A 23,962-nucleotide genomic window follows, 5' to 3' on the forward strand; every position below is an offset into this window, starting at 1 on the left:
ATTTTTATTTTATGGAGCCTGTTTACTTATTTTTGTTAAGGGGACTTTTTGAGAGCTGCGGTAAGTTGACTAAACAAGCAAAATATAGACCACAGCAGGCAAACTAAGAAATCAAGTCATCTCGAAATGGTTATTTTGCTAAAAATTTAGCAAGTTGGTTGTTGATCTCACCTCAGTCTATATAAAGAGAGATATACAAGTACTACTGAACTACAACTCCTGCAACTGTGTAGCAGCCTCAAGACACCCTCAAAGTCCATTCCGGATTATTCTTGCTCTGGGTCCACAAGCTTTCCAACTTCATGTTATGTTAACATAACTGCATATGATGCAGTGTGTTATTTTATTATATTTTTAGCAAGCAATTTTCTTAAAGGGATACTCTAAGTACCAAAACAACTTAACGAGGCAGTTCTAGTGTATAGACATGAAAACATGTTTAAATTTCAATCAGATCTTCCAGCACAGTTAATAGTTTGTTAATAGACCTTAATCGCAAACAGGAGCCTGACACAGGCTCTAGCAGGCTATTACTAGAGCTGGGGGTACATCATTATAGATTTAACAAACAGTGGGGAATAAGGAAGCTTAAACATTAGATCTTTTTTTACAGGAATGGTGTAGGGAGGATTTTTAAGTCACAGCCAGGTGTGGCTAGGGCTGCATAAAAAGTTAAATTAACTCCTAAATGGCAGAGCATTGAGCCGTGTGACACTTGAGTCATGATATATACACCATAACCACTTTATAAAGCCAAAGTTATTTTGGAGATTAGAGTGTCCCTTTAAGATTTCAATAATGTAGCTATAAAAATAGTACACAGAATGAGACAGATTTAAATTTTTCTATTCTCAGTAAAATACGAGATAGTGGATAGACAGGTATGAAAAATCGACAAAGAATATTGAAAAAACAACAAATTTACATTTAGATTGAAACTAAACTACATGTTTCCAGCCAAGCTAGTTCTCCACGTATTTCAGGTGACTCCTTTCTGGAAGAACATATATCGATACCTCTGAATTTCCAACCTGTGAAATACATGTAGATATTGGTTCTTAGATGCTAAAATAAATGACGTTTTACCTGCTAGGGAATTACCAAAGTAGACAAATGAAATATCTCCGTTTGGCGATACTTTTTTCCATTCCAGCCTTGCAGGCTGTTCTTTCTCCAGTCTGTATTTACAAGAAAGAATCACCTCTGTCAAGACAATGAAAAGAATAAAAAAAAGAAAACATGAGTTGGAGCAGCTTTACAGCTCTGAATTGTGTTATTTGTCACATGGCATTCCCCCGGGTCATTCATTAAACAGTGAGTTGCAACGAGCTGACAACAAACTTGCAAAATGTCGGCTAAAATGACGAAGATTAAAAAAACATTTGAATGAAGCTACCCTACTTCACTATTTAGTGAATAAATACCTATGGATTTTAGAAATCATAGGGTTTTATTCTAGTCTGTGACCTCCCCCTCCCCAGCTTTTATAATGTGAAATGTGGGGGCTCAACGGAGTCTAACCACTCTACTGTCAGCTCTCAGTTCCTGGAATAGTTTAGCCATAAAGAGCAGGGTTACAGATTGCAATTTGCAGCAGGGAATAATACTATTAACGATGCTAGAATTATGCAGTGAAGTTCAAAGAGAAAATCTTCAGAACTGTAATTTAAAGTCCTATGTGCAGTTTTTAGATTTTTTAAAATCGTATTTATATATATATTTTTTTTAATTCTTTATTTTGATGTGCAATGTTGGATACAAGCTTTGTCAAGACGTATTGCACCTTTTTTTTTTATAAACATAGAACTAGCTTTACGTAGAAAGCTTAAACACATCAAGGTAGTAAAAACATGTAAGTTGTCAATGCATTAGTCTGAATGCGTTGAAAGGTTAACTATTTAGTTGGTACATGGAAGCATTAATATGACATAATTGGCCTGACATCCTTTAGCTAGCTGTTCCTCCAGCGTGATTATAACAAAGTAAAAGCTACTAGCAAGTGAATGTGACAAGGAAGGAAAAACCTCCAAATCATATTCGCTTTCTTTTTCGGTAGAAATGAATGTGAGTAGCACATAGATAATACCAGTAATGCCTATCTAAGCTATTTTCCGGTCTCAATATCGACATGGTGTCATAAGCTAAGCACGCTGCAGAATTCCAGGGCGTGTATGTTTTATTCTTGTCCGGTGTGTATGGGTGCGTTAGTGCCTGCTTTTGTAAGGGCGTTAGTGCCAATAAATGCAGATGGAGAAATTAAGAATCAGGTTGTGTGATACCATGCTAGAGTGGCTGCACTCGAGTTGGTAGGTCTATTTACTGGGTTACGTGCCAGATGAGTTACCTGGTGGTCGCGTGTTTATATGCTGTGTGGTGGCTCATTTAGCTTTACCTAGCTGTACCTATTGGTGTGTAAGGATTGGGTGTCAAGTTACCCGCTGTTCGGGCAGGCCTGTCTATGTATCACTAACAGTTACATAACATTTACAGAGACCGTGCGCTTATCGCAATTTCAAGTAACATTCCGATGAGTAATAGCACATAACGTTGGCATACAACAATTGTATATAACGGCTGCATATACCAGATACGGGAAACGGTTGCATAAAATGTATGCTGAGGGTAATTGCCTATAACTGGTGCACAGTATGGTTGCATAAGGGATCTACCTATAGAGGTTGCCCAGGCCATATGTACCCAGTAGTTGCCTCTTACGGTTGGGTAGAGTGTTTGTGTTGAAACCTTTGCTTATACCTGTCGCTTAAGGTCTTTGCATGTGTGAATCGTGTTGATCATGTGCACATAGTGGTCACGTATAGTGAATGCGTAGGGAGTCTGCATAACATAATTACATATTTCGATTGTGCTGAACTGATGAATACGGTATTTGCATATAATGTGTGTATAGACTGTTGGCTCCTGATGTTTGCCTGCTGTACTAGTGTAGACCGTTTGCATGCATTGTTTGCACTCCACGGAGTATCGTGGTGGTCTAGTGTCGCTAGGGTAAGCTGGAATGGAACTAATTACATGCAACGACAAATAGTTTACCAGTGGTTAACCAAATATAAATTAAATCTATAACGTTAAAAACAACGATAATGAACCCCTGAGTAAGTCCCAAAGAACGTATAAGCTGCGAGTGTGAAGAGCGGGCAGCAGCACACCCATCTTCGTCAGCCAGGGGCCGTGCTGGGGTGGAAGTTCAGTGCGCCTTTGGCCGAAGGAAGATGTCGGCGGCCAGGTATGTCTCTTTAGTCAGAGTTCGCTCCGGTCCTGGTCTGGAGTATCTTTGAAAACGGGCAGCGTGGTGGGCAGTTCAGCCCAAGTCCGGCGTTGGCGAGTCCAATGCAGTAGAGAGTTCAAGATGTGGCCGCTGCGTAGGCCTCAGTGGCTCTCTGTCTGGGTTGGAATTCCGGTGCATGTACGGGGTCTAGGCCTCGTGAGGAAGTAGGTGCCTCTTGTCTTAAGGAGTCCGAGGGGAGGTCCAGGCCTCTTAATGCTGCTGCAGCTTCTTGTAGGTCGTGTATGACATGTGTTATGTCCCCTTTGGCAATAAGCAGTGTGTTGGTTGGGCCCCATCGGTACTGCAGTTGATGTGTGCGCAGTAAGGTGGTGAACGGTTTCAGCGACCTCCTCCATGCTAACGTTCCACCAGATAGGTCTGCATAAAAGGAGAGTTCCATCCCCTCGAAATCATAGGTTGGCTGACCTCTGGAGGCTGCTAGTATCGTAGCTTTATCTCTGCGGTTTAGGAACTGAATCACCACGTCCCCGGTGGCTGAAGCCGGTGCCTTTTCTGGTTTCTGCAAGCGAAATATGCCCGTTAGTTGGGTCGCTTTGGCCATTTTGGGGGTCAAAAGTGCCGTTAGAAGCCGCCTGGTGAAATGTGGAAGTTCAGCTTCTGTAATGTCTACAGCTACTCCCCTGATTTTCAAGTTGTTCTGGCGCCGCTTATCTTCCTGGGCGTTGAGCTTGCGTTCCGCGAGGAGACTATGTTGTTTAAGCTCCTGGACTGCTTGCTGCAGCTCTTTGATTTGGGCCGCCTGGGTGTTGGAAGTGCTTTCCACTACTCCCAGTCTGCTTGACAGTCCGCGTAGGTCGTCACGAATTGCGGCCACCTCTGTTGAGATTTTCTGGTGGTGGTCCGCCATTAGCTTGCTAATTGCTTCCATCGTGACCGTCGTGGAAGTCGCTGTAGGCGGTGGGGGTACCTGTCTTGCCGGCGATTGCCTCTGTGGTACCGGTAGGTACTCCCCCTCCGTTTCATCCGACATTTCGTCGTCGAAGTCCGAACAGCCGCCGTGCAGAGACGCCATGTTGGGGCCTGGTGTATTCAGGGCCTGCTTCCAGAGGTCCCCGATGCTCATGCCCGGCCGGGGTTTGTCGGGCTTTTGTTTTTTAGTCTTTCGGCCCATGTGGTTCAGGTGAGGTAAGTGGTCCCCCCGGTGTATTTCTGAGGTGGCGTAACCCCCTTTTTTCAGTTGTTTTTCTTTGTTTTTCCGTTTTTGTCCCGGAGCTCTGCGGCCATGCGTCTGATCGCTTCAGTGGTTAGACTCCGCCCCCCGTATTTATATATTTTTGAGTAATGTTTTTGTTAATTTTTTTTTTTTTACAATCAACGCGTAATCCAAACCTCATAATTAACCTCAGGCCGCTGTAATAGTTATGATGGTAGTAAAACCCTGATGCTGCTCCATAGTAATGGGGCAAACTGTTTTGCAATGAGCCTCATCTACGGCTAGCATGGTTGCCCTCACCTGCAGTTTTTACCTCTCATATAATAATATGGGGTCATATTGATCCACACAGACTTTTTATTTTAAAATGTGGCGGCTGGCTAGCAAGCGCTGTCCAGCAGCCACTTAATTAACCATTAACTATTGCACCAAATTTAGGCTTGTTCGTAGCCTGGTTAGCAAAATCTGTATTTTGCATTCCAAATAGTCCAATTATAGAATCAAATGGTTTTGCCCTATTTGCTATCGGGCTATTTGGATTTTAGTAAACAGACCCCAAAATTAACTGTCAAATACAGTAAGACTTATAGTACCTCCAAACTCGTTTACTCTTACATCGAGATTATCCGACCACACATCCACTCCAAAGGCATCTCTACCTGTGGAAACATAAAGATCAACATGTCACCATTTCTTAACAGCTTTACTTATCGTAAAAAAAAAAAAAAAAAAGTTATGTTAAAATTTATAACAGCTACTAAGGTTAAATCAGAATATACAGTTGCACAAGAATGCACAATATAATAGCACAACCCCTAACTGTGCCAATGGAAACTCAGTTAGGTCTGTGTTGATATACATGTCTCCTAAAGGGACACTATAGTCACCCAGACCACTTCAGCTCATTGTCCCTATTGCACTTAGTGCTGCAATGTAAAACATTGCAGCACTAAGTCAGTCACTAGAGGCTCTTCCGAATGTTAAAGGACGTTTGGTCCGCTGATGCTGAACGTGCCTAATGTGCGAGTGGCACTCGCCACGCATACGCATTTACACCACCTTATCAAGTGTAGCCGGAGGAGGCGATATTCCTCGGCGCTTTGACCAGGTAAATAAATAAAGGGTTTTAACAGCTTTGTATTAATGGCACAATAGTATCCATTAAAATTGGAGCACATGCACTGACATGCACACAAAAAATTTCTGACCATTGCTGAACTGGGAACTCTGGAGACTCAACAAGGGAATTGTAAATTGCAAGTTAAACGTATTCCGATTCTCGTGTTTTAGTCTAAAATGCTAAATTCTCTGCACAATATGACACAATTACTATCTTATTAAAAAAAAACATGATAACACTAATAAAAAATTTACGTCTCTTCACCCATCTATATCTATATATATATAAAAATCTCTACTATATACCAATCTCAACTATAAATATACACATTTACATACATACATATGCACAAACACATATACACACACACCCCTCTGTTTTCAACCAATTGCACAATTGCCTAATTCAAAGACATTAATGCAGGAAGCACACAAACACTGCTGTTGAAGGAAAACTCATAATCATGTTTTTCTGCCTACATTGTAATCACTGTTTTGGCAGGAAATCTATAAACATTATTGCAGCCAAGGTAACAATGGGACAAAATAACGGACTTGGAAAATCATTCCAGGTCTGCAAAATTCTAACATTTGTTTTGTTTTATATTTATTTTTTCTTACAACTCCACTATTTAAACTTTTACATTTTGGTATTTTGTTTTGAACAAAGACCCTAATCTGTGAAGTCATGATCCGTAATAGCGTATACTTTCTATAGAACGGCAGAATGCAACAACAGGACGGCCTGACCGGATGACCTCGACACCGGCAACTCAATAGTCTCTGTTTACATGGTTGCCAAATAACACATCGGATATTGGTCTCCTCAGCTAAATACAGGTAATCCAAGCTGTGAGCACTAGGGCTATTCCTACCTGCACGTCTCTACAAATGCTGTCTTTTTTAGTTTAAACCCACGTTTGGACTATTTAAAGCAGGGGTGCCCAATAGGTAGATCCCCAGATGTCTTAAAACTACAGCTTCCATGATGCTTTGTCATTTAAAGGCATTCTAAAGGAATGCAAAGCATCATAGGAGGCGCAGTTCTACAACATCTGGGGATCTACCATTCGTGCTCCCCTGAATTAAAGGAATACAGATGCCTGACGGTATAGTGCCCTGGTGGCCATTTAGGTCTCCAGCCCCCACCTGTAGGGAGAAAAAAAAAGGTATTTTACTTACCTTTTCTCCCTCGCAGTGCTGGTCTCTGTGGGAATGTTCCGCTTCCTTGGCTGAAACCATTGCGATCATAGGAAAGCTTTGAGAGGCTCCTATCAGATGGTCTCAGAGAGGTTTACCCTGCTATTTCATTGGAAGCACCTCTATTGGCTGTCTGAGTGACTACAGGTATTTACACCCTGCAGAACGGCAATGTATTCAGCTGCAAGGTTAAAATGGGTGGGTGGTGGAGGGGTGGAGAGCATTGGCATCCAGACCACTTCATTAAATGTCCCATTAATAGTAAATCCCAAGTTCAACTTTGATGAACACTTGAGCCCCAGCCACTTCTATCGATACTGGCCAGCCAGCATCTTTATTTAGTATGAAGTTGTTGTAGGATAACCCACGGAAAATTCTTCAAATGGTGTACACTGGGGATCAAGTGATATTATCTCTTAACACTTCAAGCATCTTGGAAAGTTCCTTTGAGTGCTTTCTACGGAACCTGCTGAATATACATGCTGATCGTGTTAAGCCAATCCATAGTTTTTTCATACTAGGGTCCTCTTGTTGCTAAACATCCCCACCCATCAACCCCAAAAGACATTAATGGCATTCAGACGTACTGAGCATGTTGGGAGTTGCATTTCAATGACAGTTTGAGAACTCCTCATTCCAAGCGTGACGTGCACCCAGCTGCCAACTCCGAAGCTACACTGGAGTTCGGAGCCAGAGCAAATGCAGAAAGATGCAGATAATTGATTCAAGAGGGAACCCAAAGTAAATCTTCATGCTTCATAAGGCACCAAGCAAGCATGTGATCGAATTAAAAAGATCTGACTTACACAAAGTCTGCCGCGAAATTTAACCATGTACTACCACTCTGAGAACCCCCATATCATGTATTTATTATCACGCCAGTATCGACGAACGCACTGATAGTCATTACATAAGCAAGCGTACTTTCAGGAATACTTTAACCCCTTCATGACAAGGGGTATGGCAAATCATCTTGTCGCATAATATACACACTATGCTATTTGTCATTTTGGGGATAAAGCAAAAAAATTGTTGTGGTTATTGTGAGAGGAATCTCTAGATGCTTGCACATAATTATTTTTTTGTCAAACTCTTTTATATTTGACAAAATGTGTTTTTGTAATTTAGAATGGCCCCTTTGCTGATGCGAGGCAGAACTTTTACTTTCATACTGTCCATACTTAAACAACCTTGGACAGAAGCAATGATAGTTAGATTATAGATTGTAAGCTCTTTCGAGCAGGGTCCTCATAGACCTATTGTCCCTGTAACAATTTGTAATAGTTTAGTAACATTTCATAATAGTCTCATTTATTGTAAATATTCCCCTTAATAATATTGTAAAACTCTGCAAAATATGTTGACACTATATAAATGGTTATAATAATAGTAATAATAGTTTCAGAACATTGGGACACTGGACAATAAACAGGGGACCAAAGGACTCTCACAACCTTTTTTTAAAAAAGGTTTCATTTTTACAGAATGTTTACTTTGTTAGATTTCTGAACTCCTGCTCTGTTGGTTGAACTATAATTACATAACTATAACTAATTACATAACTATAAAACAGGAAGCTCCTATAGGCTCTAGCAGGCTATTAATAGAGCAAGAGGTAATAATTTCTAAATTAAACACACTGTGCAAAAAAGGAAGCTTAAAAAAATGTAGACTTTTTCAGGCAGTGTCCATGAAGGCTGTATGAGTCTTGGGCAGGGGAGGCGTGTCTAAGGCTGAATAAACAGTAATTTATCACCTAAATTGCAGAGATTTGAGCAGTGAGACTGTGGGGGCATGATCTATACACTAACATCATTAATTAAGCTCAAGTGGTTTTGGTGCTTAGAATGTCCTTTTACAGGACCAGCACACACCATTTAGGAACCCCAGCCTGCTGAAGAGCTTTATGGGTGAGAAATATCCTATTTTAACCCTAGTTTATAAAAGTGTCGACTTCTATGAGAAATGATGGATCATCCCCCTGGCTGTCAAACAGACAGGGAGGTTTGCTGCCTCCTTCCGTTAGCTCCCATGAGAAGTGGCTCTACTGCCTCCTCCCACACAGATCTCAGATCAGTGTATTCAGCTCCACCAGCTCCCATGGACCTCAGACCAGATGAGTGCTTCTCAATGAGAAGCCTTTGATAATTAGTTTATTCACTGTTAAGAAACTCTCTTCGGGGAAAAGAGGAATGCTTCTAAAGACTGCAGTTCATAAAAACTGCATCTTTTGCAAGGCCTTTTAAGATAAGATATGCATGAAAAATGCACACATGTATTCATTGTGGGTACATCTACTAAACAGTGATGTTGATTTAAGAAAAAATAAAAAATAAATCAGTCTGGAGTGGTCCTTTAAGGCTGAGCACCACAGACAATTTATCTCTGTAACATCTGGACATTCAGGGTTAGATTAGATATCCCAGACATAGTGCCAGATAATTTCATTAAGTCAATGACTTACTTTGGTTTTGGCAATTTGCAAAACTAAGTCCCGGAAACTAGATTCACTGCATGAAGGCCAACAATCTCCTATTTTACCCATCTTCAGGCACTGTCCAAATCCATACATTTTTCAGTTGTTTGACGCTTTCACTTTAAAATTTTAGACTCTTATTTCTAAAGAGGAAAACAGTAAGGAATAAAAATATTGCAACAATATTGTTGCATATTATGCAAAACAATGTACGCGCATAGTTCCAATGTCATATATGTAACTGTATCCATTCATGAACGTCATTCCAGATAAATGCTTACATTACAGAATTGGACCTTGATCCAGATTTATTTAACTAACGTTTTCCTTATGGCAAAATTCAAGGCAATGAATAAATAAGTTTGTTTCTATATGTTATGTTTTTTTTATTTTTTTATTATTATTACTATTTTTTCATCATGGGACATCCGTAATCTAAATAAGATTAGAAAGTTAAATGTAAACAGTCATTTCCTAAAATGTTTACAATGATGTTTAATTACCCCATATATTGAAGAAATACTTGTTTGCGAAGGCTGAAAACTGAAGGAAAACGCACATAATGTTTCTCCTTCTCCAATGCAAGGCATGCCTTGGCTGTGCCACCAGGACTGAAGTGGATTGTGATATCAGTTGCTAAGTCTTTAACGTACATTTAAAAGGAAGCAAAACATTGCATTGTCAGACAAGATATATTTCTCTTTTTACTCATGGCTCCTTTCAATTACTTTTTTTTTTTTTTTACCAGTTTGGTAAATTCTAAGTTCCTGTATGACTTCCTATGTTGCGATAGTGTGCCCAATGTTGTATATTTTAACCAACTTTTGTCAACCAATTGTAATACGTTGTGGCATTATTTGTTGATATTTACCTTATTATAAAAATATATATACATATTTGTAAACAGCAGGTTTCCTTTATGTGTAGGGTGATATAGAGGTATCTATGATAATAAAAGGCTAATCTTATTGCTAATCTCACATCCTTTGTTGCTTTTGTCACTGTTAGGTGTGAATGAGACCAAACACATGGAAGTTGCAGACAACTAGAAATTTGCGCATGCACATAGTGATAAGAAAGAGGTTGTGTTAGCCCAGTGTGATGTGATCGCTGTGCTTATGGGAGATTCGTTATTGTTTTATTAGCATTTAGCACTTTGCAATATTAGAATGGTGGATACGCAGCAAACAAGAGTTAACTGAAAAGAGAAGGCAGAGACAGCCCTGAGACAGCCCTGTCCAAGTGAGCTTATATTCAAATCCGTTTCTGAAAACCTGAACATTTTTTTTACGTTCCTGGATTGTACTAAGTGGACAGCTGACCCCGGGTACCCTTTATAATCATCTTTCTGCTTTAACACTGCAGCTTTGAAGGCTTTGCAAAATATTATTTTTGAAATGAGTACTGTTTGTAAAGTGTGAATGTTTGTTATTTCTTACTGTCCTTGAGGAGGAATGCAATCTAGGAGTGTCTGCCTGCTTAACTAAACATGATATAGAGGTGCTGATTCATTGGACTTCTAGTGTTCTGTGGTTTTCTGAGCTTCCACTGTCATACGGCCTACTGGGATTGTATTGTCTCATCATCTACTGGGCCTATACTGTATTATGGCTGCTGGGCTTGTTCTGTCATACGGCCTACTGGGTTTGTATTGTCTCATCATCTACTGGGCCTATACTGTATTATGGCTGCTGGGCTTGTTCTGTCATACGGCCACTGGGTTTGTATTGCCTCATCATCTACTGGGCCTATACTGTATTATGACCAGCTGGGCTTGTTCTCACATATGGCCTACTGGGTTTGTATTGTCTCATCATCTACTGGGCCTATACTGTATTATGGCTGCTGGGCTTGTTCTGTCATACGGCCTACTGGGTTAGTATTGTCTCATGATCTGCTGGGTCTATACTGTATTATGGCCTGCTGAGCTTCCACTGTCATACGGCCTACTGGGATTGTATTGTCTCATCATCTACTGGGCCTATACTGTATTATGGCTGCTGGGCTTGTTCTGTCATACGGCCTACTGGGTTTGTATTGTCTCATGATCATCCGGGTCTAAACTGTATTATGGCTGCTGGGCTTGTTCTGTCATACGGCCTACTGGGATTGTATTGTCTCATCATCTACTGGGCCTATACTGTATTATGACCTGCTGGGCTTGTTCTGTCATACGACCTACTGGGATTGTATTGTCTCATCATCTACTGGGCCTATACTGTATTATGGCTGCTGGGCTTGTTCTGTCATACGGCCTACTGGGTTAGTATTGTCTCGTGATCTGCTGGGTCTATACTGTATTATGGCCTGCTGAGCTTCCACTGTCATACGGCCTACTGGGATTGTATTGTCTCATCATCTACTGGGCCTATACTGTATTATGGCTGCTGGGCTTGTTCTGTCATACGGCCTACTGGGTTTGTATTGTCTCATGATCTCCTGGGTCTAAACTGTATTATGGCTGCTGGGCTTGTTCTGTCATACGGCCTACTGGGATTGTATTGTCTCATCATCTACTGGGCCTATACTGTATTATGACCTGCTGGGCTTGTTCTCTCATACGGCCTACTGGGATTGTATTGTCTCATCATCTACTGGGCCCAGGGGCGGACTGACCGGTCGGGCACTTCGGACATGGTCCGAGGGCCCGGCCGGGAGGGGGGCCCGCCATCAGCGGGCCTGGCCGCCCCTTTAAATGCTGCAGCCGCCTGAGCGCTCTCTTAAGAGCGCTCAGGCGGCTGCAGCTTCTCACCTCCCCTCCCCTGTAGCGTGGCCGAGCTGCTGTCCGGTCCGCGATGCCCGGCCGGAGTGATAGGAAGGTGCTCAGTGTGCACCTTCCTGTCAGTCCGGCCGGGTACAGGAAACAGAAACTCCTGTTCTGCGCGGAACAGGAGTTTCTGTTTCCTGTACCCGGCCGGACTGACAGGAAGGTGCACACTCAGTATACTATACTGTATTATGGCCTGCTGGGCTTGTTCTGTCATACGGCCTACTGGGATTGTATTGTCTCATGATCTACTGGGCCTATACTCTATTATAGCCTGCTGGGATTGTTCTGTCATACGGCCTACTGGGATTGTATTGTCTCATGATCTACTGGGCCTATACTGTATTATGGCCTGCTGGGCTTGTTCTGTCATACGACCTACTGGGATTGTATTGTCTCATGATCTACTGGGTCTATACTGTATTATGACCTGCTGGGCTTGTTCTGTCATACGACCTAATGGGATTGTATTGTCTCATGATCTCTTGGGCCTATACTGTATTATGGACTGCTCTAGGCTTTTTCTGTCATACGGCCTACCGGGATTGTATTGTCTCATGATCTCCTGGGCCTATACTGTATTAGGACCTGCTGGGCTTATTGTGTCATACGACCTACTGGGATTGTATTGTCTCATGATCTCTTGGGCCTATACTGTATTATGGCCTGCTCTGGGCTTGTTCTGTCATACTGCCTACTGGGATTTTATTGTCTCATGATCTCCTGGGTCTATACTGTATTATGGCCTGCTGGGCTTGTTCTGTCATACGGCCTACTGTGTGTCATGATCTCCTGGGCTTATACCTGTCAGGATCGGGACAGGGATCCAACACGCAGGGTACAAAGAGTGGAAAGGTACGTATACCGGGCCTTAGAATGGCCGGACTAACGTACCGAGAGTAATAGAGAATAGTCAGAGACAAGCCGAGGTCGAGGGAACGAGAAGACAGATAAGCGAGAGACAAGCCGGGTCAAGGGATAACAGAGATAAGCAGGGTAGTACAACAAGCCCAGTCAAAACCAATAGAGCAAACTAGAATACCAGAGCACTGAGTGACTAGACAAGCTAGAACCACGACAGGGCAATGAGCTGAAGTGAGAAGTAAGCTTAAATACCCTGGCTCCGGATGGTAGACACGCCTCTGACAAGTACCGATTGGCTATCGGACACTTGAGTGGCAGGTCGCTCGTGATAGCGTCATGACGTCACGTATTGAGCGTCCCGCTAGAAAAGGACGTGGATTCCTCGCGGTCGGTGTTTAAGTGACTGGATGAACCGCGAGGAACGAAGGAAACAGCTCGTTTGGACGGATAAACTACTAAGTCTCTACCTCTTTTAGAGGTAGAGACCTCAGGTACCCTGACAGTACCCCCCCTCTCAGATACGCCCACCGGGCGGAAGGAACCGGGACGAGATGGGAAGCGGAGGTGAAATGCTCTGCGAAGGCGAGAAGCATGAACGTCCTCCTGAGGTACCCAACTCCTCTCCTCAGGACCATATCCCCTCCAGTTGACCAGATATTGCAATTTTCCCCTTGAAATTCTGGAATCAATGATGGAGCTGACCTCGTACTCCTCCCGACCCTCCACCTGAACAGGACGAGGTGAGGAAACCTTAGAGGAGAATTTGTTGCAAATAAGAGGTTTCAACAAGGAGACATGAAAAGAGTTAGGAATGCGTAAGGCAGGTGGCAGAGCAAGGCGATACCCTATCAACCATACCCTATCCCCAGGAACAAAAACAGGAGCCGCTCTTCTATGCTTGTCAGCGTGTTTCTTGAACAACGAGGAATTATGTAACAGAATTTGCCGAGTCTGATCCCATAATTTCTTCAGGTTGGCGACATGATCATCAACCGACGGTATCCCCTGGGAAGAGGAAACCGAAGGAAAAATTGAAGGATGAAAGCCATAGTTCATGAAGAAAGGGCTAGAGCGAGTTGAATCACAAACAAGGTTATTGTGTGCGAACTCCGCCCAAGGAATCAAACCGACCCAATCGTCCTGGTGTTCGGAAACAAAGCAACGTAGATACTGCTCGATCTTTTGATTGGTACGTTCAGCAGCTCCGTTAGACTGAGGGTGATAGGCAGAGGAGAAGTTCAATTTGATTCCCATTTGAGAACAAAAGGATCTCCAGAAACGTGAGACAAATTGAGAACCTCTATCAGAAACAATCTCCGAAGGAATCCCATGTAGGCGAAAAACCTCTCTCGCAAAAATCTCTGCCAATTCAGGAGAAGTCGGAAGTTTAGGTAATGGCACGAAATGGGCCATCTTAGTAAATCTATCCACCACCGTGAGAATAACAGTCTGTCTCTTGGAAGCAGGCAAATCTACGATAAAGTCTATGGACAAACAGGACCAAGGTTTCTCAGGAATGTCCAAGGGGTGTAACAGACCACAAGGAGATGTATGAGGTTGTTTAGTCTTGGCACAAGTCTCACAAGCTGCGACGAACTCCTCAATATCTTTTCGTAGTGAAGACCACCAGAAATCCTTGGATATCAGAGAGTAAGTCTTGCGAATACCAGGATGACCAGCTACTTTACTTTCGTGAAAACATTGTAAGAGCTCCAGTTGGAGTTCAGGAGGGACAAAGTTTCTTCCCTCAGGAGTGTTTCCGGGTGCCAGATGTTGTGACTTCAAGATCTGGTCAAGTAGCGGAGAATGGATTTTGAGACTGGTATTAGCAATAATATTGCATTTGGGTACAATGGAGGACAAAAGTGGTTCAACTGAAGCAGAAGGCTCATATTGGCGAGATAGCGCATCGGCTTTAGAATTTTTTGACCCAGGTCTGTAAGTCAGAACGTAATTGAAATGGGCAAGAAATAACGACCAACGAGCCTGCCTGGAGGACAAACGCTTGGCCTCTCCGATATAAGATAAATTTTTGTGGTCCGTTAGAATGGTAACAGGATGTAATGTACCTTCCAATAAATGTCTCCACTCTTTCAAAGCCTTGATAACCGCTAGTAATTCTCTGTCACCAATGTCATATCTGCTCTCTGTACCAGACAATTTTTTAGAGAAAAATCCACATGGATGTAATGGTTTATCAACACCCAACCTTTGAGATAGGACAGCACCTAAACCAGTCTCTGATGCGTCTACCTCAAGTAGAAAAGGCAGGGAAGTGTCGGGGTGAACTAAAATTGGAGCGGAAGCGAAAAGCTCCTTGAGAGTTTTGAACGCAAGAAGAGCTTCAGTAGTCCAATTCTTAGTATCAGCCCCCTGTTTGGTCATATTGGTGATAGGCGCGATAATTGAAGAATAACCCTTAATAAAGCGCCTATAATAATTAGAAAAACCAATAAATCTCTGTACGGCTTTAAGACCTTTGGGTAAAGGCCACTCTAGAATGGACTGGAGCTTATCCGGATCCATCTTAAATCCCTCCCCAGAGATCACATAGCCGAGAAAGGTTACCTGGGTTTGATCAAAGCTACATTTCTCCAACTTGCAGTACAAGCCATGCTGGAGAAGCTTGTGCAAAACCCTCCTGACTTGCTTGTGATGAGTCTCAATCTCACTAGAATGTATGAGTATATCATCTAGGTATACAATGACGCAATCTTGCTGAAATTCCCTAAGAACCTCATTTATCAGATCCTGGAATACAGCTGGTGCATTGCATAACCCAAAAGGCATAACTGTATATTCATAGTGGCCATATCGAGTATTGAATGCCGTCATCCACTCATGTCCCTGCTGGATTCTCACCAAGTTATATGCCCCTCTGAGATCTAACTTGGTGAAAATTGTAGAGCCCTTCAAACGATCGAAGAGTTCGGTGATCAAGGGAATCGGGTAGGCATTTTTAATGGTTATCTTATTTAGGCCTCGATAATCAATACAAGGTCTTAAAGAACCATCCTTCTTTTTAACAAAAAAAAATCCAGCCCCGGCAGGAGAGGAGGACCTCCTAATGAATCCCTTGTCTAAATTCTCGTGAATATACTCCTCTAGAACTGAGTTCTCTTTCGTAGATAACGGGTATACATGACCTCTGGGCGGCATGGTACCAGGGAGTAGGTTAATTTTGCAATCAAAGGACCTGTGTGGGGGTAAGGTATCGGCTTTCTTTTTGTCAAATACTGCCTTTAAATCTAGATACTGAGGCGGAATTTGTGTCTCTGTAGGATTGTCAGAGTTAGCCGAGGTGTTGGTTAAGCAGAGAGGTGAGACCTTCCGCAAGCATTTCTCTTGACAATTCTGTCCCCATGAAACTATCTCCCCTGACTCCCAATTAATAATAGGGTTATGTCTCCTCAACCAGGAGTACCCCAGGACTATGGGAATAGACGGAGAAGAAATGAGCAGTAAGGATATGTCCTCTCTATGTAGGATGCCAACAGTTAAGTTAATCGGTATGGTCTCACGGAAAATAACAGGCTCAAGTAACGGTCTACCATCGATGGCCTCAACAGCCAGTGGTGTCTCTTTTAACTGGGATGGAATAGCATGCTTGGCAGCAAAACCCTGATCTATAAAGCTCTCAGCAGCTCCAGAATCGATTAGTGCCATAGTCTTTACTACTCCCTTTTCCCACTTTAAAGAAACGGGTAACAGAAGCCTGAGCTCTTTGTAGTTGTGAATAGAGGACAAAGTAGAAACACCCAAGGCCTGTCCTCTAGAGAAACTTAGGTGCGAGCGTTTCCCGAACGATTAGGACAATTTAGGCTTAAATGACCTCTGACTCCACAATACATACATAAACCCTCCCTTCTCCTGTACTGTCTCTCCCTCTCTGTGAGATGAGTACTGCCTATCTGCATAGGTTCAGAAATACGTAAGTCCTCGAACTCAGAATTTTGAAAGGTAGGCGCTAGTTTAAAGGAGGGTCTACGGGTCCTATCTCGAGTGTTCTGCCTCTCTCTTAGGCGTTCATCAATACGAGATATAAAAGAAATTAAATCCTCCAAATTCTCAGGGAGTTCTCTAGTAGCGACCTCGTCAAGAATTACATCTGATAACCCATTCAGAAACACATCTATATAAGCCTGTTCGTTCCACTTAACTTCTGCCGCCAAGGACCTGAACTCTAGTGCATAATCCACAAGTGTTCGATTGTCCTGTCTAAGGCGCAACAGTAATCTAGCTGCATTGACCTTTCTGCCAGGAGGGTCAAAAGTTCTTCTAAACGCAGCTACAAAGGCATTATAATTATAGACTAGTGGATTATCATTCTCCCATAAAGGATTGGCCCATCTCAGAGCTTTCTCAATGAGTAAAGTAATAACAAATCCAACCTTCGCTCTATCTGTAGGATAAGAGCGGGGTTGTAATTCGAAATGGATGCTAATCTGGTTCAGAAAGCCACGACACTTCTCCGGTGACCCGCCATAACGTACTGGTGGGGTAATACGGGAAGAAGCACCTACAGTGGCTACCTCTAGACCTGAGACTGCAGGAGAAATAGAAGGAGTACGTGTCTCCTCAGGTGGGTTACTAGCACGAGACAAAAGTGCCTGTAGTGCTAGAGCCATCTGATCCATCCTATGCTCCATGGCGTCAAACCTGGGATCAGAAGAACCAAGCTGACTGTTTGTACCTGCAGGATCCATTGGCCCTGTCGTAATGTCAGGATCGGGACAGGGATCCAACACGCAGGGTACAAAGAGTGGAAAGGTACGTATACCGGGCCTTAGAATGGCCGGACTAACGTACCGAGAGTAATAGAGAATAGTCAGAGACAAGCCGAGGTCGAGGGAACGAGAAGACAGATAAGCGAGAGACAAGCCGGGTCAAGGGATAACAGAGATAAGCAGGGTAGTACAACAAGCCGAGTCAAAACCAATAGAGCAAACTAGAATACCAGAGCACTGAGTGACTAGACAAGCTAGAACCACGACAGGGCAATGAGCTGAAGTGAGAAGTAAGCTTAAATACCCTGGCTCCGGATGGTAGACACGCCTCTGACAAGTACCGATTGGCTATCGGACACTTGAGTGGCAGGTCGCTCGTGATAGCGTCATGTCGTCACGTATTGAGCGTCCCGCTAGAAAAGGACGTGGATTCCTCGCGGTCGGTGTTTAAGTGACTGGATGAACCGCGAGGAACGAAGGAAACAGCTCGTTTGGACGGATAAACTACTAAGTCTCTACCTCTTTTAGAGGTAGAGACCTCAGGTACCCTGACAATACCGTATTATGGCCTGCTGGGCTTGTTCTGTCATACTGTAACGAGAATATACCCCAACACGCAGGATTCAACTCGACAAAAGACAACACAAAGGAGAGATACGTCTACCGGACCTTAGAATGGCTGGACTCGACGTATATGAGAGAAGACAGAGTCCGGAACGATCCGAGGTCAAGGGCACAGAGAGACAGCGTAAACTAGGACTAGCCGGGGTCTGGTACACAGTAAACAGCAAGCCGGCAAACAGAACAGATAAGGATAAAGAGATAACTAAGTCAGGAACAAAGCCAAGGTCAATACAAAAGAACAAAACTGAACACAACAAGTGCTAAAGGGAACTGCAACAGAAACCACGATAGGGCAGGGAGTAAAGGCAGAGGTAAGTTTAAATAGCTTCTAAACTAATGTGATTGGCTCCTGTCATATCCACACCTCTAAAAGGTAAGTGTATGGCGAGTGTGGCATGACAGGGGCCAATGGGAGCCTTTTGGCAATTTAGGCTCCCACTGTCTCTTTAAGAGCGCGCCCGAGACTCGCGGCACGCTCTTAGATTCAGGCAGGACACGTGACCGCTTCTCGTGGTCACTGCCCGCCTTCCTATTGAAGCCGTCGGATGACCCGCGCGCGGCTCGTGCAGCAGCAGGACCGCGCGCGGCTCGAAGAGAAGACCGCGGCTGGCCCCTGGATAAGGTAAGTAACGCTACACATACGACCTACTGGGATTGTATTGTCTCATGATCTACAGGGTCTATACTGTATTATGGCCTGCTGGGCTTGTTCTGTCATACGGCCTACTGGGATTGTATTGTCTCATGATCTACTGTGATTGTTCTGTCTTACTGCCTACTTTTCTGTTTTATGGCCTAACAGGCCTATACTGTCTTATGACCTGCTGGGCTTATTGTGTCGTACGACCTAATGGGCTTGTACTGTCTTACGGCCTATTGGGTTTGTACTGTTGTACAGCCTACTGGGCTTGTAATGTCTCATGGCCTAATTGGACTATACTGTCTCCTGGGCTTTCACTAGGGCCAACTGTGTTTGTGCTTTGTTTTTTGACTCAGAAGTTCTGTGACCTATGGGACTTCACTCTATAATCTCCTTAAAAGGATTCTCTAGTGCCAGGAAAACAAACCCGTTTTCCTGGCACTGTAGAATCCTGGAGTGCCCCCCTACCTTCCGCCCCCTATTTGGCGTCACTGAAGGGGTAAAACTGCTCACGGTCTTCCCCTGCAATGGCCGCGCTCGCATTAGGATCTCTCCATAGGAAAGCATTATTTAATGCAGTGGTTCCTGAACTTTTTAGGTTCAAGGCGCCCTTAATATTTCAATATTTTTCCAAGGCACCCCAAGTCAAAACAATTTTCTAGGTTGTATATATGTACTGCACTGCTGCATATACTGGGCCCCTAATCTTGGGAGTGGCACTGGTAGATTATTTAAAGAAACAATCCAGGCACAATAACCACTACATTGCATTTAATGTATGTGTGAGGGACGCAGTGTGTGTGTACAGGGGTGCATTGTGTTTGTGAAGGATGTAGTTTGTGTGTGTGTGTGTGTGTGTGTGTGTATGTGGGGCAGTTTGTGCATCCTATTGAAGCCGTCGGATGACCCGCGCGCGGCTCGTGCAGCAGCAGGACCGCGCGCGGCTCGAAGAGAAGACCGCGGCTGGCCCCTGGATAAGGTAAGTAACGCTACACATACGACCTACTGGGATTGTATTGTCTCATGATCTACAGGGTCTATACTGTATTATGGCCTGCTGGGCTTGTTCTGTCATACGGCCTACTGGGATTGTATTGTCTCATGATCTACTGTGATTGTTCTGTCTTACTGCCTACTTTTCTGTTTTATGGCCTAACAGGCCTATACTGTCTTATGACCTGCTGGGCTTATTGTGTCGTACGACCTAATGGGCTTGTACTGTCTTACGGCCTATTGGGTTTGTACTGTTGTACAGCCTACTGGGCTTGTAATGTCTCATGGCCTAATTGGACTATACTGTCTCCTGGGCTTTCACTAGGGCCAACTGTGTTTGTGCTTTGTTTTTTGACTCAGAAGTTCTGTGACCTATGGGACTTCACTCTATAATCTCCTTAAAAGGATTCTCTAGTGCCAGGAAAACAAACCCGTTTTCCTGGCACTGTAGAATCCTGGAGTGCCCCCCTACCTTCCGCCCCCTATTTGGCGTCACTGAAGGGGTAAAACTGCTCACGGTCTTCCCCTGCAATGGCCGCGCTCGCATTAGGATCTCTCCATAGGAAAGCATTATTTAATGCAGTGGTTCCTGAACTTTTTAGGTTCAAGGCGCCCTTAATATTTCAATATTTTTCCAAGGCACCCCAAGTCAAAACAATTTTCTAGGTTGTATATATGTACTGCACTGCTGCATATACTGGGCCCCTAATCTTGGGAGTGGCACTGGTAGATTATTTAAAGAAACAATCCAGGCACAATAACCACTACATTGCATTTAATGTATGTGTGAGGGACGCAGTGTGTGTGTACAGGGGTGCATTGTGTTTGTGAAGGATGTAGTTTGTGTGTGTGTGTGTGTGTGTGTATGTGGGGCAGTTTGTGCATGAGGGGTACAGTGTGTGTGTGTGAGGGGTACAGTGTGTGTGTGTGGGAGTGCAGTGTGTGTGTGAGGGGTACAGTGTGTGTGTGTCCCTTTAAGCATAGAGACCCTCCAGTGCCAGAAGTGTGGCCAACTGTTATGTATGTATTTATTTTATTTATTTATATGTATGTATGTATTTATTTATTAAGGGTCAACATTTTCTGCAGCACTGTACAAATAGGGGAGAACGTACAATATACACAGACCACTTTGATAGCCCATGAGCTTACCATCAAGGTAGAATAGTTGTGCATCTTTCTCCCAATGTTGGGAGGTGTAACGATGGAAATTCAAAATTAAAAGTACTCCATTCCACAAAACAGGCAACTTTGTCGCAGCTAAACAAGCCACAGAGACATACCACCAACTTTTCCATAGATTGAGACCGGCTGCAGTGATAGGTATATGGAAATAAACTGTATGAGAATTATCTCCAAACACAATATTTTATTCTGATGGTCTCCGAGCAATTTATTATTTAAATCTAAATCTTAACTGAGAGTGGGACTTCTTTCCATATTCAGAAGCTCTGTAAATAAATGAATTATGTCCATATGAAAACAGTAGCTGTACAGAGGCGGCGTGCCTTATATGTATAAAGAGCTCCATATATAGTATCAGCAGTATGTTTGACACTGTACAGGATGTTATCATTCAGATCTTATGCTCAGATGCGAAAAACATAGGAAAGTCTATTGTTTTGTTCTGGGCCCTTTTCATGACAATTGGAAACAATATATTAAATGGCCTTGGTGCAAAAATATTTTTGTATCCCACGCTGTGAGTGACATTACTGACATACAATGAAATATCTGCATTAGGCAGCAGTGTCATTACACCTGTAAAAACTGTAACCAGCGGTGAATGGCAACTATCAATCTACAGTCTCTCTGGAAAATATCTCAGAAAGGAAACAGAATTTGGAAAAATACATGAATTAGTTTATTTGCTAGTGTCTGAAGTGTTCCTGTATAGCATGCAACGCTGCAATTAGAAGCTTAAAGTGGTGCTGTCACTGTCTGGAGACCATGCAGAATTTGTAAAAGACCCCTGATGGTGACATCACTGCTGGGGGTCCGGTGGCAGGGGGTGAGGGAAGGACAAGGAAAGGTGAGCTCTACTTACCCGAACATGTCCTTTGTGGGTGCTTCCATCTTCTTCTGGCGGGTCCTCTTCAGCTTTATGGAGGATCCTGTGAGACGGCGATATCCTCCAAAGACAGAGCCAATTCCCGACAGCCATCACTGGTGACGGCAGGTGTAGTGTCATTTTTCATCTATTTCTAACTAAAAACATAATACAAAGTATCAACTACTTTGTATTATGTTTTTAGTTAGAAATAGATGAAAAAAAACAAAAAAAAAAGACAGAGTGGGAAATAGGAAGATAAGAGGAAGTGATTGGGAAGAGGTAAGTACGGCGTGACGGTTTAAAATCCTGAATGAAAGCTTATATATTTATGACCCCCGACGGTGACATTGTCTTTTACTATACTACACCTAAAAAAATCTGTAACAAAATAAAAACCCACAAAACAACAAAAACACTAAACTGAAAGTGAGATTGATGAGGAATTTGCGGGCTCAGATTTAGAATTTTAATACATTTCCTTTACAAATAAAAAAAGGATGCTTTTGGCTAATTAAATTGTAAAAGAGGATTACAGTTTAATAAGCGAGATGAACTATATGGCATGGTGAGCATTTACTCAGCTGCTCCATACTACAGCTCCCATAATTCTAAGGCAGCAGCTGGACTATCAGTGGTTATCCACATTTGATGGTATGTGAAAATGTGTTTGTGCTCTTCACAGCTTCTTCTACGAAGCAAGAGGCATTACACAACTGACACTACTTTTTACAGTAGTGCCAGGTGGTAATTCTAACCATCTGAGACTAAAATGTATTCTTGGACTTTTTGGAATGCATCAAGATGGTGCTATGTGCTCAGCACAGTTATTTGGCATGTTAAGAAGCCATGGAATTCTGGGAATACAGAAAAAAAAAACAAAAAAAACAACAACGCACTGGTTTCACCTTAACCCTGCAAATGCCAGGGCAATGGATATGTTGCAACCTATATAGCACTCATACATAGAATGTATGTTCTAGAATGAACTTGTGAGATATAAAGTGGGGTAATTTAGAGTAAAAAAATATAGAATTAAATAAAAAAAAACGGAACTGCAAAATTCAGGTATTATAGCTGGTCGGGAAGAATTCTCCTTCTTAGATTTTCCTATATGGCTTTAAATTCAGTAGAATTTGGAATGAAGTTATTAGATCCCACAATGTTTTTAAACACAGGTTTATGCCATAAAGAGTAAATTGCTGGGCATTTAAAGTGAATTTCACAATTTAGGCCACAGAAGATGACCTGGAAACATTTTTCCAAGTCGGATATGTTTTTAGATCGGCTATTTTGAAATCCGCTATCGGCTATTTTAATTCAGTTTGAATGCCCAGAAATTCACATTCACAATAAATGTACTGGTGTCTGGTGTTTTCAATGCTGAAATTCCCAAATTTTCAACATACTCTAACCCCCTTCCCACTACAGACACTACAGAGTGAAACAGCTGCTCCCAACTCCTTTCAAATGTTTTCATTTTCCTTTTGTTATATTTAAAATTAGGTCATGCATGTCATCACTATGTCACTAATGAATGTCAGGTCAGTCCCATTTAAACTATTTAAGCTTTACCCAAGAAGTGACAAGCATGGGTTATTAAGCATGCAAACGTTTTGCTTTTTATTAAAAAAAAAAAAAAAAAAAATGCTGATCAAAAATATATCTGAAGGGTTATTTACTAAAGTGTGAATTAGGCCAAAATATCAAATTTCAGATTTTTTTTAAGCTAGTTTGGTCTATAATTTCAAATTATCTTTGAATTCATGAATAATTCTGCTAAACTCAATGAAAGAGATATGATAATAGTGATAAATATAATTTTATGGCAAGACAAGAGGCGTAATATTTGCTTATCCTATAGGTTATGAATAACAATAATTGCAGAATGCTTAAAATCTGATGATCTTAGGACCCGTGAACTGCCAATTTCTTTAGTAACCAACAGATGGCATCTTTCATTTTCTGCAGAACAGATACTAGTCCTAAATTGCTTACCCAATCACTTTAATTACTGCCAAGATCAATAAAAAAAATTCTTA

At 42.5% G+C, this 23,962-nt stretch overlaps 1 protein-coding gene across 1 annotated transcript in view; it reads right to left on the reverse strand.

Moving 5' to 3' along the window:
• JAM2 (junctional adhesion molecule 2) overlaps nt 1-23,962 on the reverse strand; it is an 88,135-nt gene that overhangs the window by 24,081 nt on the left and 40,092 nt on the right. Inside the window, exons 2-3 of the mRNA XM_063448314.1 lie at nt 5,054-5,119; nt 1,087-1,203 (exon numbers count right to left, since the gene is read on the reverse strand). Coding sequence (XP_063304384.1) covers nt 1,087-1,203; nt 5,054-5,119 — 183 coding nt within the window. The remainder of the gene's footprint in view (nt 1-1,086; nt 1,204-5,053; nt 5,120-23,962) is intronic.

Source organism: Pelobates fuscus, chromosome 1, assembly GCF_036172605.1.
Source record: "Pelobates fuscus isolate aPelFus1 chromosome 1, aPelFus1.pri, whole genome shotgun sequence".
Lineage (NCBI taxonomy): Eukaryota > Metazoa > Chordata > Amphibia > Anura > Pelobatidae > Pelobates > Pelobates fuscus.